Raw genomic sequence first — 23,864 nt, forward strand, 5'->3', positions numbered from 1 at the left:
ATGCCTCAGCAGGACCCAGCAGCCATGGCCGGCACTCTGACCCACCCAGGCTCCCCTAACCCCGGCTACACCTCCAACAACGCCGCGGCCCCTGTCCCGGTGCCGGCCATCACACAGACGGACTCCAGGGACAAATGGAGCAAAAAAATGGACTTTCTCCTGTCTGTCATTGGCTTTGCGGTGGACCTGGGAAATGTTTGGAGATTTCCGTATGTATGTTATCAAAATGGTGGCGGTAAGTGGTTAAGTTATTTTTAAACCAGGCCTTTTATTTCACAAGATAGGAGCAACTTGAAAAACACTTCTATTATGTTCTTCAAACCGATTAAAACTCAGAATTGGTGCTCAAAATGGCTTTGAATTATTCAGAAATCCGGCTGAAGCTGCGCATTTGTCAGGAGAAACTGTCCATGGTGCTGAAGGGCACAGCCTTCACATCACTAAAAAGTTTTAACGCGTTTCCCACGAAAAGCATGTTAAACTCTCGTTAGTGAACTTTGATCAATCGTATTTACTCCGCAAAAGCCTGTCAAAGTCCAGCTTTTTTGACAAAAAAACGAAAGAAAAAGGTAATTTCTTTTTTTTTCTACACAGATTTATTTTCAATCCTGAAATTTGTTTGGAAAGTTGTGTGCTTAACTCTAACATCCCCAACAAAGCGTCGATAATATTGGCAAAACATGATCATTAAATAATACCTTTAACAAAGTGATGCAATGAGACATAAAAAGGCATTGCGAATAGAAATAAAAGAAAATTAAAACACATACAAACAGGATTGAAAAAGAATAAATAGATGATAAATGCCATTTTAAAACTGAATAATCAAGATTATGTAGACATTATATGTTATAATTTAGCAGTTAGGTGTTTTAAAAATTGCGTGGTTTGGTATGTTCTCAATCCAAAGCTTTGTTTAAAAAAGATTTATCTTTGTTAATCCCCATGTAAGCTGAAAGTTGCTGTATACCACCATTACTACAGTCATAAAAGACGAGGGCAATGGAAAGTCTACGTTTCATTATCATTACATTTTTAAGTTCAGCCTTGTTTAATCCTCACTCTGAAGTTTTTCTTTAATGTCCCCACTTTATTACACATGGGACTTACATTGATTATTACCTTCATGTGTCTCTGTGCAGGTGCTTTCCTTATTCCCTACGTATTGATGGCCATCTTTGGCGGTGTGCCACTCTTCTACATGGAGCTGGCACTGGGCCAGTTCCACAGAACCGGAGCCATATCCATATGGAAACACATCTGTCCAATTTTCAAAGGTAAGGCCTCACACTGCGCTGCTCAACATCAGATAATCAGATAGCTACCTTTCTGAGACTTAGTGATAGACAGAGGTGGAAGAAGTACTCACATATTGTACTTAAGTAAACGTAGAAGTACCAAAGTGTATAGGAATACTCTGTTACAAGTAAAATTCATGTATTCAAAATAAAAGTACTAAAGTATTGATTAACATCTAAATATACCTAAAGTACCAAAAGTAAAAGTACTGGCTATGCAGATTGGTCCATTGTAATCATTGATGTATTAATTTATCAAGCTTGTAAAGGTAACTAAAGGTACTACGTAAATCTAGTGGATTAAAAGTACAATATTTACCTCTGAATTGAATATTCTATCTTGATGTTATGTAACATCAAAGGGACTCAGTGAGTGATTCTGTTTCAGGTATAGGATATGCCATTTGTGTCATCGCCCTTTACGTGTCCTTCTACTACAACACCATCATCGCCTGGGCCCTCTTCTACTTCTACCACTCTTTTTCCACCGTCTTGCCTTGGACAAACTGCGACAACGTGTGGAACACCCCCGACTGCACCAACTACTTTGGCACGGACAACGTCACCTGGACGAATTCCTCCAGGTCTCCCGCAGAGGAATTTTACACGTAAGTTCATGTAAGTGTGAGTTACAGAAACCACATGTAAAAATAGCTTTACAGTAATACTCAAAAAATAATACAAATAGAGCCGGCTTGTGATGTGGTAAGGGAAATGTTGTCTGGCATGCTGAAGCTGTGATGATTCATGTGTTTCATCGTGACAGGAGGAATGTTCTTGAGATCCACAAGTCTTCGGGGCTGAGAGACGTCGGGGGGGTTCGCTGGCAGTTGATGCTCTGCCTTTTTCTCATTTTCACCATCGTATACTTCAGCCTCTGGAAGGGCGTAAAGACTTCAGGGAAGGTAACACATTGAATGCTTTATTACCACGACAACAGAGAAGTGAATATGCATCGTCTCTACTGTAATCACATGTATATGATCTCTTTCTTCCTCACCAGGTAGTGTGGGTGACGGCCACCTTGCCCTACATTGTGCTCTTCATCCTGCTTATTCGAGGCGCCACTCTGCCAGGAGCCTGGAGAGGTGTGGTGTTCTACCTGAAACCACAGTGGGGGAAGTTGCTGGAGACCCGTGTGAGTTATACATAGTCGGTCAGTCAGAAAAGGATGCATTCGAATCGTCTTCAGAGAGAAAAAGAGGGCATACCTCATGTATTTGGTTCCTTGAGAATCGTATTTATATTACTTCGAAAGATCCAGTGCCTGATCAATTAACAAAATAAAGAAGACGAAGGAGAAGAAATAGACATAAAAACATAAATGCATGCAGATAGCAACATCAAATAACAAATCAACACTCTCAGTTGGCCTCAAGTAGTTGGAAACAACAATTAAATGTTACCTCTTACATTGTTTTCTTTTTGGATTTGATGTCTTACTTTTAAAAAGCAGTCAGTGTTATTACTCAAATATCTTGCCTTTTTCCACCATTTTCTCAGAGAATGTACAAATGTATGGTTATTGAAAGACAAAAGATAAATATTATTTTCATTTTTAACTCCCAAAAGGAGCTTTATTCTGGGTACTAAGATATATTTCTCCACGGTCCTGCGAACATGAGGGCGTTCTTGAAAAGCCTCCTGTGTTTAACTTGCTGTAATAGTGTAGTAAAAAAACAAACATCTGGATTTTCCAAGCATAGGACGCCGTAGTTTAAAAATATAACTACACCAATTTCTACCCATTATTCCCTTAAGAATTTAGTATATTTTCTATTTTAGATCTATGAGATGTCCTCTGTTTCCTCTCCAGCTCTCAGCGGTTGTTTGCTAAACATGTGTGAGTGCTTTGGATGGGAGGGAATATGGATGAGACTTAATGAGATGCATAAATAAACCACAGAACAGGATAATAAGATGCATAATTGGTTTAGATTTTCTGCCCATTAACAAAGGCCTCCCTTTCTGTCTCACTCACCGATATACAACACTGCTCTCTTCTTTTTAATGCCGAATGCGTGCTGCTCTTCAGATCTCCCTGCATACAGCTGTGTGGCAACTAGATTTATATACTACTGAAACAACACCTCTTCTGCCTGGTGAATTATACTGAGGGATTAAAACACAGAAATACAATTTGGGGGATGATTATCAAACACTGAGAGTAATGACCTGGCAGAAAGTGGTTCTAATCTTTACAAATTATAGTATGTTTAAGCTTTTAGAGGCCTACAACTTGTATTTTTAGATGGTGTAATGTCTATTTCTGTCTCTTCCAGGTATGGGTGGATGCAGCGGCTCAGATCTTCTTCTCCCTGGGGCCAGGGTTCGGCGTACTCCTGGCTCTCTCCAGCTACAACCCTTTCACAAATAACTGCTATCGGTAAGAGCTGAGCTTCATTGTAGACCTGCGACACACTGAGTCATGACTTCAGCGCTCAATACGCAGTCAGATCTCTAAGAGGAGCTGTGTGATTTATTGCTCATGCATTAAATACGACGATGTGGTCCAGACGGAGTTATAGAGCCTGGAGTGATGAATACTACATGTTAGCTACAAATGCCAAGATGTACAGGAGAAGACATAAGCTGTACTGTATGACTAATAGTGTGTGTGGCTGATGTGATTAGTGGAGCAACGGGGCATGTGAGGAAACAAAATGTGTGTTTTATTGAGTAGGTATGAATGAAACTGGATACACCGATTACCAAAATAGAATGTGTCAAACCTCAGTGTGATAATGACTTATTCTGAGTTCATTTAATTTTTTTATGTTTAACTAATATATTCTGAAAGTATCTTCTCTATTTATTTATTAGTCAATTTATTGAACATGTCAGAAACAAAAACATACTACAATAATATATATATATATTCTCTTTTTTCCTTTTTTTCTCACTCAAATGAATAATTATAACAAAGTACTAAAAAAAAAAAATAATAAAAAATTAAACAATAATAATTCTCAAATAGTCTCTATCATATAATATGATATTAGAAAAGTAGATATAAATTGCAACATAACAAACATCCAACTCTGACTCAAAACATTGTATTTCTTATCTTACATGAATTTATTTGAAGGCATTAGTTTTGAAAAAGGATGTATTTGTATTTATCAAATACACTCCATGACTTATTCTGTGGAGGCTGCCTGAAGATGAAAGATGTTCATTTTCTAAAAGCATCGACTGATCTTCTCTTGTTTTACATCCCTAATGAACATTCAGCACACATCCTTCAGTAGAGTATTCCTCATTAGTTTTGTTGTGAGATGTTTATGGTTGCTAGGAGTATCTTCATATGTCGGACATACGCTGAATAGAAAAAGCAATCCATTAAACAAAGGTAAAGCTTTGAACAGCTCTCCCATTAGACACTGATACTTTGGAGCAATGCCTCGGATAGAAATGAAAAATGAGGTTTGAAAAAAAGAGAATTTCAGAAATGAGTCATTATGCTGCGTGCTCTTGAAGAACATGTAATTCCTCCCTCCACAGAGACGCCATAGTGACCAGTTTGGTGAACTGCTTGACGAGCTTCGTGTCGGGGTTTGTGATCTTCACGGTGCTCGGATACATGGCAGAGATGAGGCAGGTGGAGGTGGAGGATGTAGCCAGGGATAAAGGTCAGGGAATCAGTTTATTTATTCAAATCCTGTGAAGACAAAACTCATTTATTAATCAACTGCTGACCCTACACTATTCAACACTGTATGTTCATGCTTTCAGGTCCAAGTTTGCTCTTCATCACGTACCCAGAGGCCATTGCAAACATGATGGGCTCGACCTTTTTTGCAATCATCTTTTTTGTGATGATGATCACGTTGGGACTGGACAGCACGGTACGAACCTTTGAACAGGGGACATAGATGGTTCTTTTATGTATAACAGAACAATATTTGAAGCTGTAGTGATGTTTATTATTCTGAAATATTATTCCTTACCTGATATTAAGCATCCAATAAATTGAATGGCTTATGCAGATTGAAATATCTACAAGCCAAAATGAAAAAACTGAACCGTTGACTTTAATTAAATGTACTATGTCAACAAATTCCATATAACTGTATGAGGTTAGTTGAAAGCAATAATATTACGTTTGAATAAGAAATATAAGGTTTAACTTAATATTATTGCTTTCCACTGACATCGTACAGTTATATGACATTTGTTGACATATTACATTTAATTATAGTCAATTTCCAAGTTTTTTTCAGTGGACAATACAGTACTATGTCAAACGTTCTAACAGCAACATGTGACTGTGTGTTTCAGTTCGGGGGGCTAGAGGCGATCATCACTGCTGTGTTGGATGAATACCCGGATCGTTTCTCACACAGGCGGGAACTTTTAGTTCTGGGCTTGGTAGTCGTCTGCTTTTTGGGCTCTCTAAGCACCCTTACATATGTATGTTTTTCTTTTTTACTTTAAAGCTTGGGTTGTTGCCTGGATATATTGTAGTGAATGAAAAACGTCTGCAGTCTGGTGATGGATTTTGATTAGTAATTGTATAATGATTTCGACAGGGTGGTGCCTATGTGGTGAAGCTGCTGGAGGAATTCGGAGTGGGATGCTCCATTATAGCTGTGGGTTTCCTCGAGGCCATCGCAGTTTCCTGGTTCTACGGTAAACATAATGTTATATGAACTGACCTGTGTTCAGTTTCTTTTATCTGCTATGCACATGGATGACCCTTGATATTGAAATACATTTTTAGCATATGAAAAACAAAAGGCTGCGTCTTTTTTGTTGATTTCAGGTATCACAAGATTCAGCAATGATGTTAAGGCCATGCTGGGCAAAGCTCCAGGATTGTTCTGGAAGGTGTGCTGGGTGGCCATCAGTCCAGCATTTCTAGCGGTAAGATATGAGATTCTGTGAACTGGAGCTTTCAAATCAAATCAAATCAAGTTTTATTTATATAGCACATTTTAAAAACGATTTTTGGTTGAGCCAAAGTGCTGTACATGCAATAAAAACACTTTACTGCGATAGCAAACAGAAGACAATAAATTACAACAGAAAATATAAAAATCAAACACAGGGAAATGTCAGGAGTTGTGCTCCGCTCTGACTAGAAGGCCAGAGAGAAGAAGTGAGTTTTTAGTGTCGATTTAAAAACCCCTAGTGTCTGGGCCGACCTCACATGGAGGGGCAGAGTGTTCCAGAGCTTTATCTTTACAATGCTAACATTTACTTTAACGGTTTTATACAAAACACCAGATAAGTAATATTCAACATGTAGTCATTTTAAAAATATCATCCAATTGGCAGAAGTTGATCAGTACACATAGTTCAACCAAACAGGTAAGAAGTAAGAAGATCTTAAAGACGTACGTTATCTGGATAACTAAATATCAGAATGAATATTTTAACATGTGTTCTATATTTTATTTGGTTTCAGGCTTTGTGTGGCAAAACATTCTCAGATAACTCAATTAACCTGCTTCTTAAAACAGGCCCTAAATGCTTTAATGCCAAATGAATTCTTATTTTTGCACATCTACTATATTCAAACTGTGAAAAGGATCATCTTACACATTGAACAATGTTAATCCAGTGCCAACATGTTTTATTCCATACATAAAGCTTTGTGTAAGATCAAAGGACTACTCCACCAACAGCTGATCCCCTTTGTGTACATTAAGCCCTCATCTATATGAAATAGAATCTCTAATCTTCAATACTTTTTCTAAAACATGTTTTATAAATAAATAAATGTCAGGCAAATGTCAACGTCCCTCCCCTATATATAGTTTAATATCTTTCTCTCTTATTTGCATCAATCTTTCTTCCTGTTGACATGTTGCATTATTACACTATGACTTTCTCTATAGCATACATGTATATTTTATGACAGATATATCACCCTTTCTCTAAATATTTTCCTATGTAACAATACAACAGTTATATTTCCATATAGAGATGCTAAATATGGAAATGTTATGTGTCCCAACTCTTCTCAGTATATTATAGTGAGCTCCCTGCTGAAAGTGCCGCACCTGACGCTGTTCGACTACACATACCCAGACTGGAGCATCACAGTGGGATACATGATGGGCCTCTCCTCCTTCATGTGGATCCCCATCTACATGGTCTACAAGCTGGTGTGGACCCCTGGATCTCTCAAACAGGTCAGTGGAGGACAGAGGAAGGAATAAAAACAAAAAGCAGAAAACATAAGTTGTTATGTTTAGAAAATGCAGGAAACACATTTCCTTAAAGATCACCTATAATGTAAAATCCACTTTTTCTAGTCTTTTATACATCAACATGTGTCCCCTCTGTGTAAAGAGATTCTGAAAGTTTCATGAAAAAAGATTCGCTCACTGTTTGTCCTGATCCATTTATATAAAAACATGTCTGGAAATGAGCTGATCAGATTTTGGCCTCTGTATGATGTCATAACGATTTTTTGTCTTGTGTAACCATTAGCCAATCACCAACCAAGGTAACCCCCCCCCCCCCCCCCACCTTATCACCTGAATCTCCCCCTAGAGCACCATTGTGTTCTTTTTAACCAAATATCTCTCAGAGGGGCGTGGGGAGGGGCTCCTTATTTTCATCTAAAGTAACAGACAGAGAATCAGCACTTTTGAAACAGGGCTGAAACAGAGGGGATTCTGGGTAATGCTGCAATGATCTGTTTGGCGTTTGGAGCCAAACACTTCAGAGACATGTTTTGTATATATCTGAGACCTATAATATATTGAAGAAAAACAGTATAATAGGGGACCTTTAACATTTAACCTCTACCTGTCTGGTTTCCCACAGAGGTTGGCGGTGTGTCTCAGACCGGAGAGGACCCTACCTGACATCCACGCTGACAGCCTCAACATGGCCACTGTGCCGTAGAAAGAAAAATATCCCTTGCTTGTAGTTTCTATTTAAAAACCACAGTTCTAAGTTATTATTGATGACTGGACCTGAAGGTTATCTGACAACGTGACTGTTACCTGCTGATAATATCCAACATGACAACTTTCACTGCACATAAACACTCTGTAAAATGGTAAATGTTGCTAAATGTGTTATTCCAGGAGGAACTGAAATAGCAATACTCAATCAGATCTACAGCTTCACATGTTACCATTTACAAGTGTTGCATTTGTGCTATTTGGGAGTTGGTAGTGAATACTTAAACTTAATGGTTTCCCCTTAATCTGCTGTCTTTATCACACAAGAACTATATGCCAAGGAAAATACAAACAAGTATTTCTATATGTTACATTCAGCCAACTATTACTATTGCATGAGGTTGTTTTCTCCTTTTAAATTCTAAATGTCCTGTATGTAAAACGAAAGATGAAACAATCATAACCTCACTGTTGCAGTAAGAGCAACAGTGAGGTTTATATAGATTGTTCCACTAGAATAATCATGGCGGCAGAGTTTTGCATTTCTCACGTAATTATTCATTTTATTTATAGGGCTTATTATTCGCTAATGGACAACAAATCAGCTGATGTTTTTCAAACCAGGTTTTGTTTTTGTGGTAATTTGAACAGATATTAAAGATGGGGTAGGTAATTTCGGAGAAACCAGCTCGAGTGCGCTAGAATTTGAAAACACACTAACGGAGAAAATCTGCCACTTCCTTACAGAGCCCCTCCTCCAACACACACAAACGGGCACATGACCAATGAGGGCACCAGATAAGTTTGTTCACAAATGGAAGGCTGACAGGCAGGTAGGCCATCCAATCATTTTAGCCGGTATTACGGCTTCCACAGATGACATTTGTGTATGTATTTATTGTCAAAGCACTTAAGATATTCATTGCTATCGGGATGTTAAGAGCATTCCATGGAATATAACAAAAAGTGTATCTCGAGCCGTTTTCTCAAAATTACACCACCTTTAAATATGGTTTGTGTTGGAATAAGTCAAAACACATTTTTTGCTGGAGACACAAACAAGATGGGACCAAACCTAAAGCAGTTCAGCACTAAACTTCAGGCCTTCCTTTAGTTTCGCCAATGCTGTTTTTCATATTCATGAAGTAGATCTGTAATACAGTGCTGGTATAGTGTTTTGTAATGGAGATATGTGAGGCACTCAGACAAAGTTCATCAGTTCGTTTTCAGAATTATTTTCTTCTTAAATCTTAGATTTTTTGTGTATTATTTTGGCATTTTAGAAAGCAGAAGTCCTGCCCGTAGTTACAGTACATTATGATAATACAATATGTCCAACTGTAAGTTTGTTGGTTCTTTATATTCAAAATGAACTTTTTGATCTCCATCTGATGCCTGTATTTAACTCCAGATAGCCTGTTTTGCCTTAATCTGCCTAAATATTACACTTTATGTACAAAATGTGTAAAGGTTGTATTGATATTGTGCCTCTCCAATGTTTTCAATGTAATTTGAGACTGTTCAAATGTTTTTTGTAGACACATAGCGTAATATCACTTGTGTCTTTTCCATTTATTAATCTAAAGTGCTTTATACTGTATTTTTATTTATAGAATAATGTGATGAGCAAGGTGATGATTGTTGTGTGATTTCAGTTCTTTTTGAACCTGGTTTATGTACTAGTAAGATGTGTATACATTAATGATGGTAAATAACATATTTTATCTTTGTGCTTCTTGTCGTTCCTGGAGGTTAAACATGAATATGACCAAACAAACTCAACATCATATATATTGCGTTAAATTCCACTATCTGTATTACAACAGGTATTTTCTTTCTCGAATGTTACACATGTAACAGACCACATAAGAGGGTTTTCTTTTGTAAATCTCCATATGGTGATCTTCATGTCTTTGTGATGGCTGTTGGCTGTTGCTGCTCACCGCTATTAGATATTCTAATTAACAAGCTAATTTGCAATATCCAGAACCCATCAACATACAGGGGGAATAGAGCAGCCTCTACACACACACACACACACACACACACACACACACACACACACACACACACACACACACACACACACACACACACACACACACACACACACACACACACACACACACACACACACACAAACATAATCAACTTCTTAGATTTAAAAAAAAAAGTGCAATCTCCTGAAGGATGACAGGTATGAACGTAAACGAGAGGACGAGAGGAGAAAGTGGTTTGCAACATATGATCCCCATTGAGCTGCTGGTTGACGGACGTGCAGATCAAAGCCCTTTTGTGTCACTGACTGCCATTGAAGTAGAGAGCAGGAGGAACATAAAAGAGACACTGCTAAATAGACAGTATCTTTTCTACCTGACATGAACAGCTCGACAAACAGTATATTAAAGGACAACATGACTGATACGTGTTGCGGTGCGGCCATTAATCACACTAGTACTACCTCTGGATTTAAAGGTGCTTTTCCTTATTAAAAACATTAAACCTATCAGTGTCCATTCTTGATTTATGTAAGCATAAAGCCAGTTTAATCCAGTTTAAATGTCTTCGTTCTCTGAGTTCATGCCGTAATGAAATGTTTTTTTGTTTTGATTAATTTTTCCAGCAAGCCTCCAGTTTTAATTTCAGGCCAGCGTGAGTGACATTTCCTAAGATTCATTAAGCTTCTCTGGCATGTAGTTAAGAACCATAAGTGTTTGTAATGGTGTGCACTCTTAAATTCTATAGAGGGTGAAGGTAAAGGCCATATACATCACTCATGCAGATTAATTATATAAGGATATAACCGCAAGGAGCTTGACCTTTTTATCTTTTCTTCATTGCTCTTTGACATTTCAGATATGGGGAAATGTGACGAAGGCCTCCCACTTGTTTGATGGTTAGCAGTAAGAGAAAAAGATTGTGTACGCTCTGAATTTACACAGTCAAGCTATCTCAAAACACCAGAAGCTTTCAGGAACAGTCAGGGCTGCAGAAAGGCCTGAACAATTCCTTTAACACTGGCAGAGTAAAAAATAACATGCTAGAGCTGAACAAATTACCCAATCATTAATTTGTCAGACTTTTTTTAATAAACATTGAACATTAAAAAGATCAGGCAGTTCAGGGAGAATCAAAGGCAGGCAGGCAGCTTTGCATGACACTCTTCTGGACGTGTTTCATTGTGGTGATAGTGAGGGTAGTTAATCCCTTGTTTGGCAAGACAGTAGTGACGGCCATCTTGGTGACGTGTGTTGTTGTGCGAGACCAGAGATGTAGTTCATTGAGATGTTTCACACAAAAAAAGTCTTACTTCACAGTTTTAGGGCAAAACTATTTTTTTTACTTGCAAAATTATCTTTAAATTGACAAACATCATATGTGTAATTCGTGGCACAATTCAAACGGGATCGAAAGATAACTTTTCTCTCTCCATTGACTTCAATACATAATTTTTCCGAAACAAGGTCCCATGGAGGTCCACCGGAAAGGGAGGGACTTCGCCTCTCTATTTTCACCCTATAGGGCTATGAAATGAGTAACACTAATGACAGACTTGAAAGACCCACGTAAAATTGAAAGATAAAATGACATCTTTAACAAACAAAGTAAGAAGTATCTGACTTATGTCTTTGTCCACTGCACTGCCTCAAATGATCTCTTGTTACAGGAAGCTCTTCAGAGACAGTACATTATTTCAAAAATAAAAGCGTTTTGTGTAGCAGTAACACCAATGACGTAATTTTGGGTGATTGACATTTATTTGATATTATTAATAATAATTTGCGTTTTTTTTTTTACCATTTCAGTGTTATATTTAATGTATGTAATGTTATGTAAATGTGAATGAGATTTATTTATTGAAAAATAAAACTTTTAAATGAAAACTAGGCTCCACTTCCATGTATGATCAAAGTGACAAGGCAGTTCCTTGAACTTGGCATTTTAAATCAATTGCAATTTATTAATAACAATTTTTTTTTAATGTATTTATTTAGTACCATTGCAAAGACAATCTGTTTATTCAACAATAATTAATGTGAGTATTAGGTCAACGTCATGTATTTTGTTGTCCGCAAAAGTAAGTGACAGTTCTTCCACCATTTTTGTAGAATGAGAGATCCAGTCTCAGAACCGTAACCGTATAGCAGATCCAGAGATCCAGTTGATTGTTGATAGGGCTTGACAAAATCCCATATTGAATTATGGATGTATTGCTTTAAATAATGAATTTGTTGTGTATGGTTTCAGGCTGACATAAAAACGACTGTGTCCATAGAACTTGAACAAAACCTGAGTCATGAACTTTATAATGTCAGGAAACCCATGAAAGAGACCCTTAGGGCTTTTGAAAAAAGTTAACTTCATGTTTGACCGACTGCATTGACGAGGGATTTAAGAAGACCTTCCCGTAAGAAATTACTTAATAAACACATAAAAGTCTTTGTAGGATAAATTGTGTTTTACAATACATTTAAATACATTATTGAAATACAAACTTGTTAAGGCCTTATGAATTTAAGCATTTCTTTTTGTTAATATGTTTTAGAAATGAAAGAAGCAGTGGACCATTCAACGGGGTCATCAATAAGTTTTCACTTGGCACAGAGAAGCTGATGAATAAAAAGGAGTGCGAAAATGTCAAACTGCAGCTGACATTTCTCAAGACAGAGGTAAAAGACCCTATTCATTAGTCCATTATCAGATATGTTTGTCCAGGCAAGGGAGACTGTAGTGGAAGGGTTAGAAATATAATTAAATATAATAAATAATGATCAGTCAACATATTCATATACATTGTACTGGAATAACTCATGAACTGGAGATGGCTTTGAAAAATTAACTGCAGCTGTAAATCTGACCCTTCCCCAAGTCATGAAAACACACTCAAGATTACAATAGCATATTCTGATATTGGGCAAAGGGCACCCCCAGCTGGTGAACAGGTCCTATCAGTTTGAATAATGTACTGCTTTTCCAGGTAAAATCTGGAAAAAATAATAAAGGGAAAGATGAGCCTTGTTTGTAACTTATTGATTTTAAAATATAATAAAATCTGCTTCACATTTTCTCTCTAAGGAAGAAAAAATTAAAACAAATCTCAACAAACTCATCCGTGAGCGTAAGAAAACGATCTACAGCAGCTTGACAACAAAAATCGAGGAGACCATGAAACCATGCTATGACAGTAAGATAGAAGCTCCCTACAGACATAGAAATACACTTCTTCACATTTTTGTGGTGCAACATTTTTATGTCAACATCTTTCTGTTTTATGTACTGTAGGAGCAAAACTATTTAAAGGACATGGCATGCTGAAAAACATGAGGGGAACTATTGAAAAGCACATACGTCGTTCAAAGGACGTCATGTTTGATCAGGCTAAAAACGCCATGATGAAACAGCTCAGAGACTTGATGGTTTGTCACATTTTATATTTTTTCATACAGTAATAATTCTTCACTTAAACATGTTAGGCTGCACTTATCAATGTTTATCCATGACTTTTGGTCATCATTTACATTCAAGAGAAATTCAACTATGAACACTGCAACACAAACATACATGTCCAAACATGTCAATGATAAGTGATAAATATTTGACTGCTGATTTAGTCGGAGATCCTGGAGGAACTGGAGAACACGATGCAGGAATCAATCGACCTGTCACTCAAGACAGATGGTGTCTCCATCCCAGGTAAAGGAAATATAGCAAAATCACAAAAAATAATGTGCATTTGATCTTAATGAAGAAGTCGATACATTTCCATTAGTGTATTAAATGAATCCACTTGTTTGAAACAATCTGTTTGTTTTTTAGATGTAAGTGAGCAGCTTAAGATGGTAAATAACTACTACAATGAACTGACCTAATGCCCAGATGATGATGCAATTCTTTGGTAAAACTCCATTTAAACAAAATATACATATTGTCTGGATTAGGACCTGTTTTCTGAATAACACTAACAGTGCTTTTATTACAGTATTGATTAACCGGGTCAAGCAGCTGCAGTGCGTCCATGATGTGCACAGGTAGGTGTTAGTGAACCTGATGATCCAAACTGTGAACAAGTGTTTGTTATTAATATTCAATTTCACAACATCACTCTTGTCTCTCTGGTTTACGTTTCAGGGTTGATCAGTGGAGAGTAACAGCTGACGCCTGTTAACATACAGAGGATAAAAGACAGGAGGCCTCTGGATTGGGTCTCAACTAATTTTTTTATCTCTGTATACTTTGAGTGTTTTTTAGTGTTTGCATACGGGGCTGCCCTAATTCATGTCATTTTAAAATCCTATTTAAAAAAGCAGTTTGATGTACAGTCTATTAAGATATATCTCCATGTCAATAGCGACCCCCACATCCACCCCACCCATGCTTTCGTTTGCATCAGCATTTTAGCTTTCATAAATGTACTTTTTAATCCAGTTTTCAGCACACTTTAAATATTGGTCCTTTTTAACCAACGGGCTTTTACCCTAGCTCAGGGAACAGGAGTTCTAGGCAGATTTATGTCCGATTCTAGGACGACAATCAGAGGTTAACACCTTGGTTTGTACCAATGTTTGGCAATGTAAGAGGACTTACAGATCAACTATGAAACTTTAAACCTCCAGAACTGTTTGCATAGAAGCTAAGGTAACTTTGCATTAGCTTGAAGCCTCTCTGGCTTTTGTCCATCAAGGAAACTGCTTTATTCAGTGCTGAACCAGCTTTACTCTCTGGGTCAGTTTGTGTTGGAGAGGAGGAGGCCTCTGGGCACTTTGCCATGGCCATAATGGCAGTGAGTAGCTATGCTGTCTTTGATTTGTTTTGAATGATATCCCCCAGTGAAAAAGTCCTCACTATGCCCATGTATCGGAGAATAGATATTGGATCTCAGCCACTGCTGTGATGTCACAGAGAAGTTTTGCTTTTAATAATTTAACAGTTGTTTTGTCTTTTTCATACATGTATTTACTTTTTTGATTCTGTTTATATTCTGTTTAGCATTGTTTGATAAGTTTAGGCTGAAATTTCAATGAATTAATTAAATCCTCAACATTGATCACTGCGCTACTGTAGGGTGATTTTGATGTAGACTAGGCTTCTCAAAGAATGATTTTTGATCCGTTTTCTCTTATTTTAAAGGACAAAACTCATTGCAAATTAATGTTTTTTTGTGTTTTTTCATTCATCTATGAAATCTATAGAGATCTAGATGATGGCTTATCTGGTGGTTTCTTGTTATTTACTCTTTTCTTCCACACTATTCATATTGCATACATTTATTTGATGTGGCAATAAACACATACAATTCACTTGTATTGCTCATGTTCTTGTTAAAGGATATATCTGCTCTAGGTTTTTAATAACATACATTTCTATTGTTAGATAAACAAATAATGTTCCACTTCCTGCACTTCCTGCCAAAAAGGTTCAGTACTAGGGTGCAGCTTTTTTTATTTATGATGAGTAGTAATGGAGTCAAGGTTCAAGGCTTTTTTTTATCACACGAACATAGCTAGTGTAGAGCTTTTTAATGTCACCAACGTACTACTTACTGATCGGTCCCAAAGTGTACCACCCTTATAGAGACCTCATGTCATGTTTCAGAATTCTGTGAGTTGTTTCACATTCTAAACTTCTTAATTCTACCTTAAAGGGAAGAATTATACAAACACTTGACATACAAATACCCACATGATAAGATCCAACAAGCCGTTTAGGACAGAGAGTGAATACCGGTGAATACACATACTTTACAGAGATGCTGTATGAAAAAAACAATGTGAGTTTGGAAAATTGCACAGCATAAATCTATTTTAGTATACCTCAACGATGGAATTATCATCAGTAGAAATGGCCATGACATGGCAGTTTAAGCACAGCTGTAGTTATTATCAAAGGCATCCAATAAGTGGCTGAGACACTTTTTGAATATCAAGGCTGTGGCACGTCATATCTTAAAGAGGACCTATCATGCAAAATGCACCTTTGTACGTCTTTTATACATGAATATGTGTCCCCGGTGTGTCAGGGAACTCACCAAGAAGTGTCAGAAAACACAACCCTCTCTGTTTTCCTCCACAGACTACCCAAAATCTCTAAAAACGGGGCTTTACCGGATCTGATACAGACTGATACAGATTTGAAAATAGTCTGACGTCAGTGACGAGGAGCTCCGCCTCCGCCTATATGGCCAACTCTCCACCAATCAGGGGAATGAGAGGTTGCCGTGGCATGGTAACAGCATGGTAACATGACGCTGGTAACTCGGCCCCTCCTTTGCAGGGGGGCGTGGTCAGCTGCAGTGCATGGAAAGACAGGGTTGGAGGAGAGCAAAATAGAGCGAAATGAGGCATGGCTAAAATGCATGATCTGTTTGGTATTTTGAAAAAGAAAACGTATAAATATACCTTATATAGGTGGCTAGAAAGGGTCCGTCTAATGTAAATATGACGTCACGTTCTCGTTCTAACTCTCGTTGTAATCGGAGCGGCTCGGCTGTAATCGGGGCGGGACGCGGGAAGATCGCGGGAAGATCGAGAAGAGACGTCGTTCTAACTCTCGTTGTAATCAGAGCAGTGGTAACCACTCAAAGTCCTCAAGAGATAGGAAACGACAGCAGTGTGGGACAATATTGTGGGAAATTACTGAGCACACATACCACCTACAGGATGAGACGTTCATGTGTACAGTGATATCAAGACTAAATGCTCTTTTGGAGGACGTAAAGCAACACACCCCACATGACAGTAGTCTTGCTCTCACCTTCACGCCCCCCAAACAAAAAAGGCAGAAGAGGACCATAACACCTCTCAGTACCAGCCATCGTAGACACCCTTTTTCAGGCCGGGGGGGTCATAAAGCTGAGGTCATGAGGTCCAACTACAGAGTGGACAGCTTGAACAAGATTTTAAAAGCTAAGTCCCCAGTCTAATGCGGGAGGAGCAGGCAGGGGTACGAAGAGGAGGATAGATGCTTTAGGTAAGAACAAAGTATATTTACTTTTGCCATCTCCTCTATATTCACAAAACACAGCCAATCATCCATTCCAATCCTATGTGACATGGCACAGTTCATTTCACTCCAATAGAAATTGGTATAAAAGAGACCATTAGTCTTCTCTTTGTGCTTACTGCTGTGGATAGGTGTTAACTATTGTTGTTGTATTGTATCATATCAAAAGTTGTTTTCATCCAAGGCACCACCGCCAGGTGAATGTTGGAAGCTTGGAGATGAATGGAGCTGTAAAGAGGTGGTAAGTAAAACAACGTTTTTAATCCATTGCATGTGATTGATGTAGTTATAAAAAGTATATCATAAGCTGTCATTACAGTCTAAATATCTAACAGCAAAAGGAGGAGAGGAGATGAGGAGTACAGAGGAGAGGAGACAGCAAAAGGAGGAGAGTATGAGGAGAGGAGAACAGGAGAGGAGAGGATACAGCAAAAGGAGGATAGTCTGAGGAGGAGAGGAGATGAGGAGAACAGAGGAGAGGAGACAGCAAAAGGAGGAGAGTATGAGGAGAGGAGAACAGGAGAGGAGAGGATACAGCAAAAGGAGGATAGTCTGAGGAGAAGACTAGGAGAGGAGAACAGAGGAAACAGGGAAAGCAGAGTAAAGAGCAGAGTTGAAAGAGAAGTTGAAAGCAGAGCAAACAGTAGCAGGAGAAGTAGAGCAAACAGTAGCAGGAGAAGTAGAGCAAACAGTAGCAGGAGAAGTAGAGCGAACAGTAGCAGGAGAAGTAGAGCAAACAGTAGCAGGAGAAGTAGAGCAAACAGTAGCAGGAGAAGTAGAGCAAACAGTAGCAGGAGAAGTAGAGCAAACAGTAGCAGGAGAAGTAGAGCAAATGTAAAAGTAACTTTGAAAATTATCAGCAAGAAGATCAGAGTTGCATAATGTTATTTTGTTTTATTCGTTACTGTTATATTAATGTTGTATGTTAATTTTTGTACATAGGATAATAAAGATGATCTTAACCTTGAACTCGATTCATGACCTCATTTCATTATTAAAACCTTAATATCAAAATTACAGACTGGATTCAAATTAGGATCTCCAAATGTGTTGATGTAATGTTTGTGATACACTGAAGGATAAAGTGTTCCTTTATGTGTTGAGAAAATTCCCCTCCCTCTTAAGCCAAGTAAGGTGTTTAAAAAGCCTCTTGGATCAGCTGGAAAATGCATCATCACAAAGCTGAAAACAGCTGTTTCACTTTACTTTTGAAAGATACGACAGAGACAAAGCTACACATATATGATTATATTATAGAATATGATGCATTGCTTCAGATTAAACTACCCAACGGGATATAAAGGTAAACACATCTACAGCAGTAACATGCAACATACATTTTATTGCACCAGGAGCTATCTTGGGACTTTTACTGCAACAACGTTGACTTGCCTGTGAATACAAAATAAACCATAGTGTTGCTGATCTACAGTGTTGTCATTCTTCTTTCAACAGCAAGACCGCTAACAAGTATTTACATACTTAATATACAGTGTTGTCATTCTTCTTTCAACAGCAAGACCGCTAACAAGTATTTACATACTTAATATAGTTTAGTTTCTCGCCATCCCAAACGTAAACATTCTGCCACGTGACTGCGCTTCCGAGCGCTCCGATTACAACCGAGCCGCTCCGATTACAACGAGAGTTAGAACGAGAACGTGACGCTGGACGGATCCTTTCTAGCTCTAGCCAATCAAACTGCGTACTTGTGTGTCCGGGGCGGGAGATTCATGTGATTGTCTGCTCGGCAGCTGGTAGGCAGCTAGCAGTCAGCTAACCCGCTACCTCCTCCTCCTCCTCCACCTCCTCCTCCGCCTCCTCCAGCTGAGCGGAGAGAGGGAGAAACGGACGGAGGAAGCCGGAAGAAGAAAGTGAAGTTGGAGACACGCTGCAGAAAGTTCAGAGAGAGTCGGAAATCATCGAAACATACAGAAACGGTAGCATTGGACTGGTTAGCATAAACTGTACATTGACTGTATCATCATGTCAACCAGCTCAGATGGGACCCAAAGAGCTGATATGGAATGGGAGGAAACCAAAGCTGTGAGGAAGAAAAGGGCTTTGAGGGAAAAAGTTAGCAGACCAAGAACACAAAGTTGGTCGGATTGGTCGGATTGGTCGAGTGGAGCAGGCTTAAACAAAAAAACAAAAGGCAGTCAAAATGAAAAACAAGCAATTTCGAATACAGAACTAGAGCAGGAGTGGAAAGTTATAATAGAATTCAACCGGGATGGTGGTCATTACCACCCGATTCAACTGACAAAATCAATTGAGAAAGAAATGGGTAAAATCAAATTTGCCAAGTTTATGAACAACAAACGAGTTTTGATACAAGCAACCAGCAAGCAACAGCAGGGAAAAATACTTAAAATGACGACACTCAGTGGGGAAAAAATAAAGGCTCATATCCCAGGAGCAATGGCAATGTTGAGAGGAGTCATATCTGGAGTTCCACTTAATATGTCTATGGATGATGTTAAAAAGGAGATTAAAGGAGGAAAAGTTATTGAGGCAAACAGACTTATGAGCAAAAGAGATGGCACATTGAAGGAAACACTTTCAGTAGTTATTCAGTTTGAGAAAAATATACTGAAATCTGTGCAAATAGGATACATGAACTACAGTGTGAGGGAATTCATCCCAAAACCACTTAGATGCTATGCATGCCAAAGAATGGGACACACAGCAATGCAGTGTAAAGGAAAACTAAGGTGTGCGAGATGTGGAGGCCAACATGAGTATGGGAAATGTGAAAAAGAGGCAAAGATGAAATGCTGTAATTGTGGAGGAGAGCACAGTGCGGCGTTTGGTGGATGTCTACTGCAGAGAGAAGCCAGAGAAGCTCAGAGGGTCAAAGTACTCAGTAAAGTCTCATATGCAGAAGCTCTAAAGAAGGTTAGGGAAACAGAAGCAAACAATCAGGCTTCTAGTGGAAGGGTTCAAAGAAACTTAGTACAGAGTGGTAGCAACATTTCAGAAAGGCAGGTTACAAATCAAAGCCAAGTACCTGTGGAAATTAAAGAAGATGATAGCATTCTCGTGGTAAAGAAAGTCAACTTTATGACATTCATCTGCCATACCATTAATGTTGCAGCACAGATGAAGAAGAAAAGTGACAGAATCAAAACCATCGTGCAGGCAGCGGAGAAATTCCTTAACATTAGAGATATAAAAGCAGACCAGATACATGAATTACTAGCAACAAAAGATGTGGGAGAAACGGACAACCAGGATGAGGGTTAGCACGTTGTTAATGGTAATTCACATACTCCAGTGGAATGCTAGAAGCCTCATAGCTAATGGACAGGAGTTTAAAAAATATGTCTATGAGTTACAAACATTGCCAGATGTAATTTGTGTGCAAGAGTCTTGGTTAAAACCTCATCTAGACTTTATGATTCCAGGGTTCAGCTCTATCAGATATGATAGAGTTAGCAATCAAAATGGTGGAGGGTGTGTTACTTTCATAAAGGATGGGCTGGCCTATAGGGTAGTCCCATCCCCTGACGACAAGGAATGTGTCATAATAGAAATATGCAGCCCAAGGAAAGAAGGGAACATAAAGCTTATCAATTTCTATAACCCGTGTAAAAATCTGGACATTGAAACCTTACAGACAATAGCAGGGACGGCTCATAGAAGGGAAGTATGGTGTGGTGACTTTAATGCTCACAACAGCCTTTGGGGAAGCAGTCAAACAGACAGTAATGGGGATGTCGTAGAAGAAATGCTAGAGGAAAGATCACTGTTTTGCCTTAATGATGGACAAAAACAAGAATAGACGTGAATAGGGGGACACAATCATGTTTGGACCTCACACTGGTGACGGATAGGTTAGTTAAATCATGTGAATGGTATGTTAAAAGTGATTCTACCATAGGAAGTGATCATTACCCAGTTTTCACAATCATCAATACAAAGGTATGTAGACAGGAAGGGAGTGTATTTACCAGGTGGTGCTTTGGTAAAGCTGACTGGGAAACATTTAGGCTTTACTGTAAGGAGTCAGTGCAATTGTTAACATTAGAAGGAAGTATAGAGGAGTGCTCAAATCAAGTCACAATGCACATTAAAGAAGCAGCAAATAAAACTATACCTAAAAGAACAACAGAGGGTAGGAAGAAAGTGGTTCCGTGGTGGAATGAGGAATGTAGCAGAGCTATTAAAGAACGAAACAAGGCATTTAGGTCTTTAAAGAAAAACTTGTCACAAGACAATATTTGAGATTATCAAAGGAAAAGGGCAGTAGCCCGTAAAACAGTAAAATACACAAAAAAGACGTCATGGAGAGAGTATTGTTCCACCATTGGAAGAGGAGTAAAGTTAGGGGATGTATGGTCGATGTTTAAACGGATGAATGGGAAAAGGAAGTCGGTTAAAATTCCCGCTTTGATTGATGGGGAGAAAGTGGCAGTGTCAAATGAAGAGAAGGCAGAATGTTTAGGTAGGGCATTTGCTGCAGTGCATAGTGGGGAACACCTTGATGACAAACATAGACAGCAAAAAGAGTGTTTATTAAGAGAAAATGAAAATGTGAGGGAAAAGAGACGGGATGATAATTCAGCTCTTGATGTAGACTTCTCAATAGCAGAACTTAAAATAGCTTTGCAAGGTACAGGATACTCAGCACCAGGACAAGACCAGCTATGCTATGCCATGTTCCGGCAGCTACCAGAGGAAACATTCAAATTAGTCCTGAGACTATTTAATCAAATCTGGAGAAACGGAGTCTTACCAATGAGTTGGAAAACGGCAGTTATATTGCCATTTAATAAGCCAGGGAAGGATCCTGCTAATCCCAATAATTACAGACCCATAGCATTAACATCACACTTATGTAAATGGATGGAGAAGATGATAGTGCATAGACTATCACACGTCTTAGAACAGAGAGGGTTAATAAGTCATTTTCAGAGTGGTTTTCGTAAAGGAAGATCCACAATAGATGCTTTGATTAGAGTAAGCAATGAGGTGGAAAAGACAGTGAAAATGAAAGAGGTTATGGCAATAGTATATTTTGATATTGAAAAGGCTTATGATTCTATGTGGAGGGATGGGTTGCTCATCAAATTGAGTAGAATGGGTGTTGGAGGGAGAATGTATAACTGGATCATGGCTTTTTTATCAGACAGAACATTCAGAGTTAAAGTAGGGGCAGAGGTTTCAAAAGAGTGCAGTATAGAAAATGGTATTCCTCAAGGGAGTTCAATCAGCCCGATATTATTTAATGTTATGATAAATGACATTTTTAGTAATTTGGATGGATGCATAAAATCTGCACTATATGCAGATGACGGGGCCATATGGATACGGGGAAGAAATGTTCCATATGTGTTTGAAAAAATAGGGAAAGCTATAAAGAAAGTGGAGACGTGGTCATACAACTGGGGTTTCAAGCTGTCAGCAAGCAAATCTTGCTTTATGAAATTTACGAATAAACGCAAGATGGAGACTGAGAAGCTTACATTATATGGAAAGCCGATGAGTGAGGTCAATGAATTTAAATATCTGGGGCTATGGTTAGATAGTAAATATACATGGAAAACTCATATTAAACATTTGGACACAAAATCCAAAAAAGTGTTGAACCTATTAAGAGCAGTGGCTGGATGTGACTGGGGGGCAGACAAACAGGCATTAATCGACATCTATCGGGCAATTATGAGGACAACACTGGATTATGGGTGTTTAATATATGCAGCAGCAGCACAAACGTCATTACTAAAAATTGATAGGTTACAATATAAAGCGTTACGGTTGTGTATAGGTGCAATTAAGTCAACCCCTACTAATGCAATATTAGTTGAAGCAGGAGAGACTCCATTGGAGCTAAGAAGAGAGAAAATTGCTCTTGCTTATTGGGTCAGGTTAAAAGGAAGTGGGGAAGGAAATATCACAAACAAAATACTACAGGAGTGCTGGGAATATTCTAAGTTTCAGGGGCGTGGGTTTGGATGGACAAATAAAGAAAAAATAAGGACATACGGCATGCATGAGTTAGAGTTTTCACCATCAAATCCATTCAGTAGTGTACCCCCATGGCTCTTTCCAATAGTAAATATAGATGTGAGTATTGTAGAAAAGAAAAGAGAGTGGCAAATAAATGAAGTAGGACTCAAAACAAGTTTGTACCTCAGGAATAATTATCACAATTACCTCAAAATATATACAGATGGTTCTAAAAACAAAGAAGAGTGTGTCGGAATTGGTATATATATCCCAGAATTTAAAGTGTCAATATCAAAGAGAGCATCAGACCATCTTTCAGTGTATACAGCAGAAATGCTGGCAGTAGTAATAGGATTACAGTGGGTGGAAGAGGTCAGACCAGACAGGGTGGTGATATGCACAGATTCATTATCCAGTTTACAAAGCATACAGTCAACAACAACTGCCAGAGAAGACATACTCATAGAAATCAATCACAGCCTGTTAAGACTTCACAGAAGCGGCATAGATCTGCAGTTCTGCTGGGTGCCTGCGCATGAGGGGGTGGAAGGGAACGAGTGTGCTGATAGATTAGCAAAAAGTGCACTACAAAAGGAAATCACATTACCAGTTCAACTTGGAAAAGGAGAAGGAAAAGCAGTTATTAAGAAGAAAGGGATGGAGATCTGGCAGAAAAGGTGGGAGAAAGACCAGAAAGGCAAAGAATACCATCAAGTGCAAAAGACAATTACAATTAATATTTATAAAGAAA

The 23,864-nt window shown here is 38.4% G+C and overlaps 1 protein-coding gene across 1 annotated transcript; it reads left to right on the forward strand.

Moving 5' to 3' along the window:
• slc6a4b (solute carrier family 6 member 4b) lies at positions 1-8,541 on the forward strand (the record flags this gene model as incomplete). The annotated part of the gene is made up of 13 exons (XM_079686194.1): positions 1-235; positions 1,143-1,277; positions 1,687-1,906; positions 2,065-2,203; positions 2,302-2,436; positions 3,581-3,684; positions 4,803-4,930; positions 5,034-5,146; positions 5,580-5,711; positions 5,831-5,930; positions 6,064-6,164; positions 7,271-7,438; positions 8,079-8,541. 13 exons carry the CDS (start codon positions 1-3, stop codon positions 8,157-8,159), a joined length of 1,791 nt encoding a protein of 596 aa, XP_079542320.1. The 3' UTR covers positions 8,160-8,541.
• Between the last annotated feature and the right edge of the window lie 15,323 nt (positions 8,542-23,864).

Source organism: Notothenia rossii (genome assembly GCF_949606895.1).
Source record: "Notothenia rossii genome assembly, chromosome: 6".
Lineage (NCBI taxonomy): Eukaryota > Metazoa > Chordata > Actinopteri > Perciformes > Nototheniidae > Notothenia > Notothenia rossii.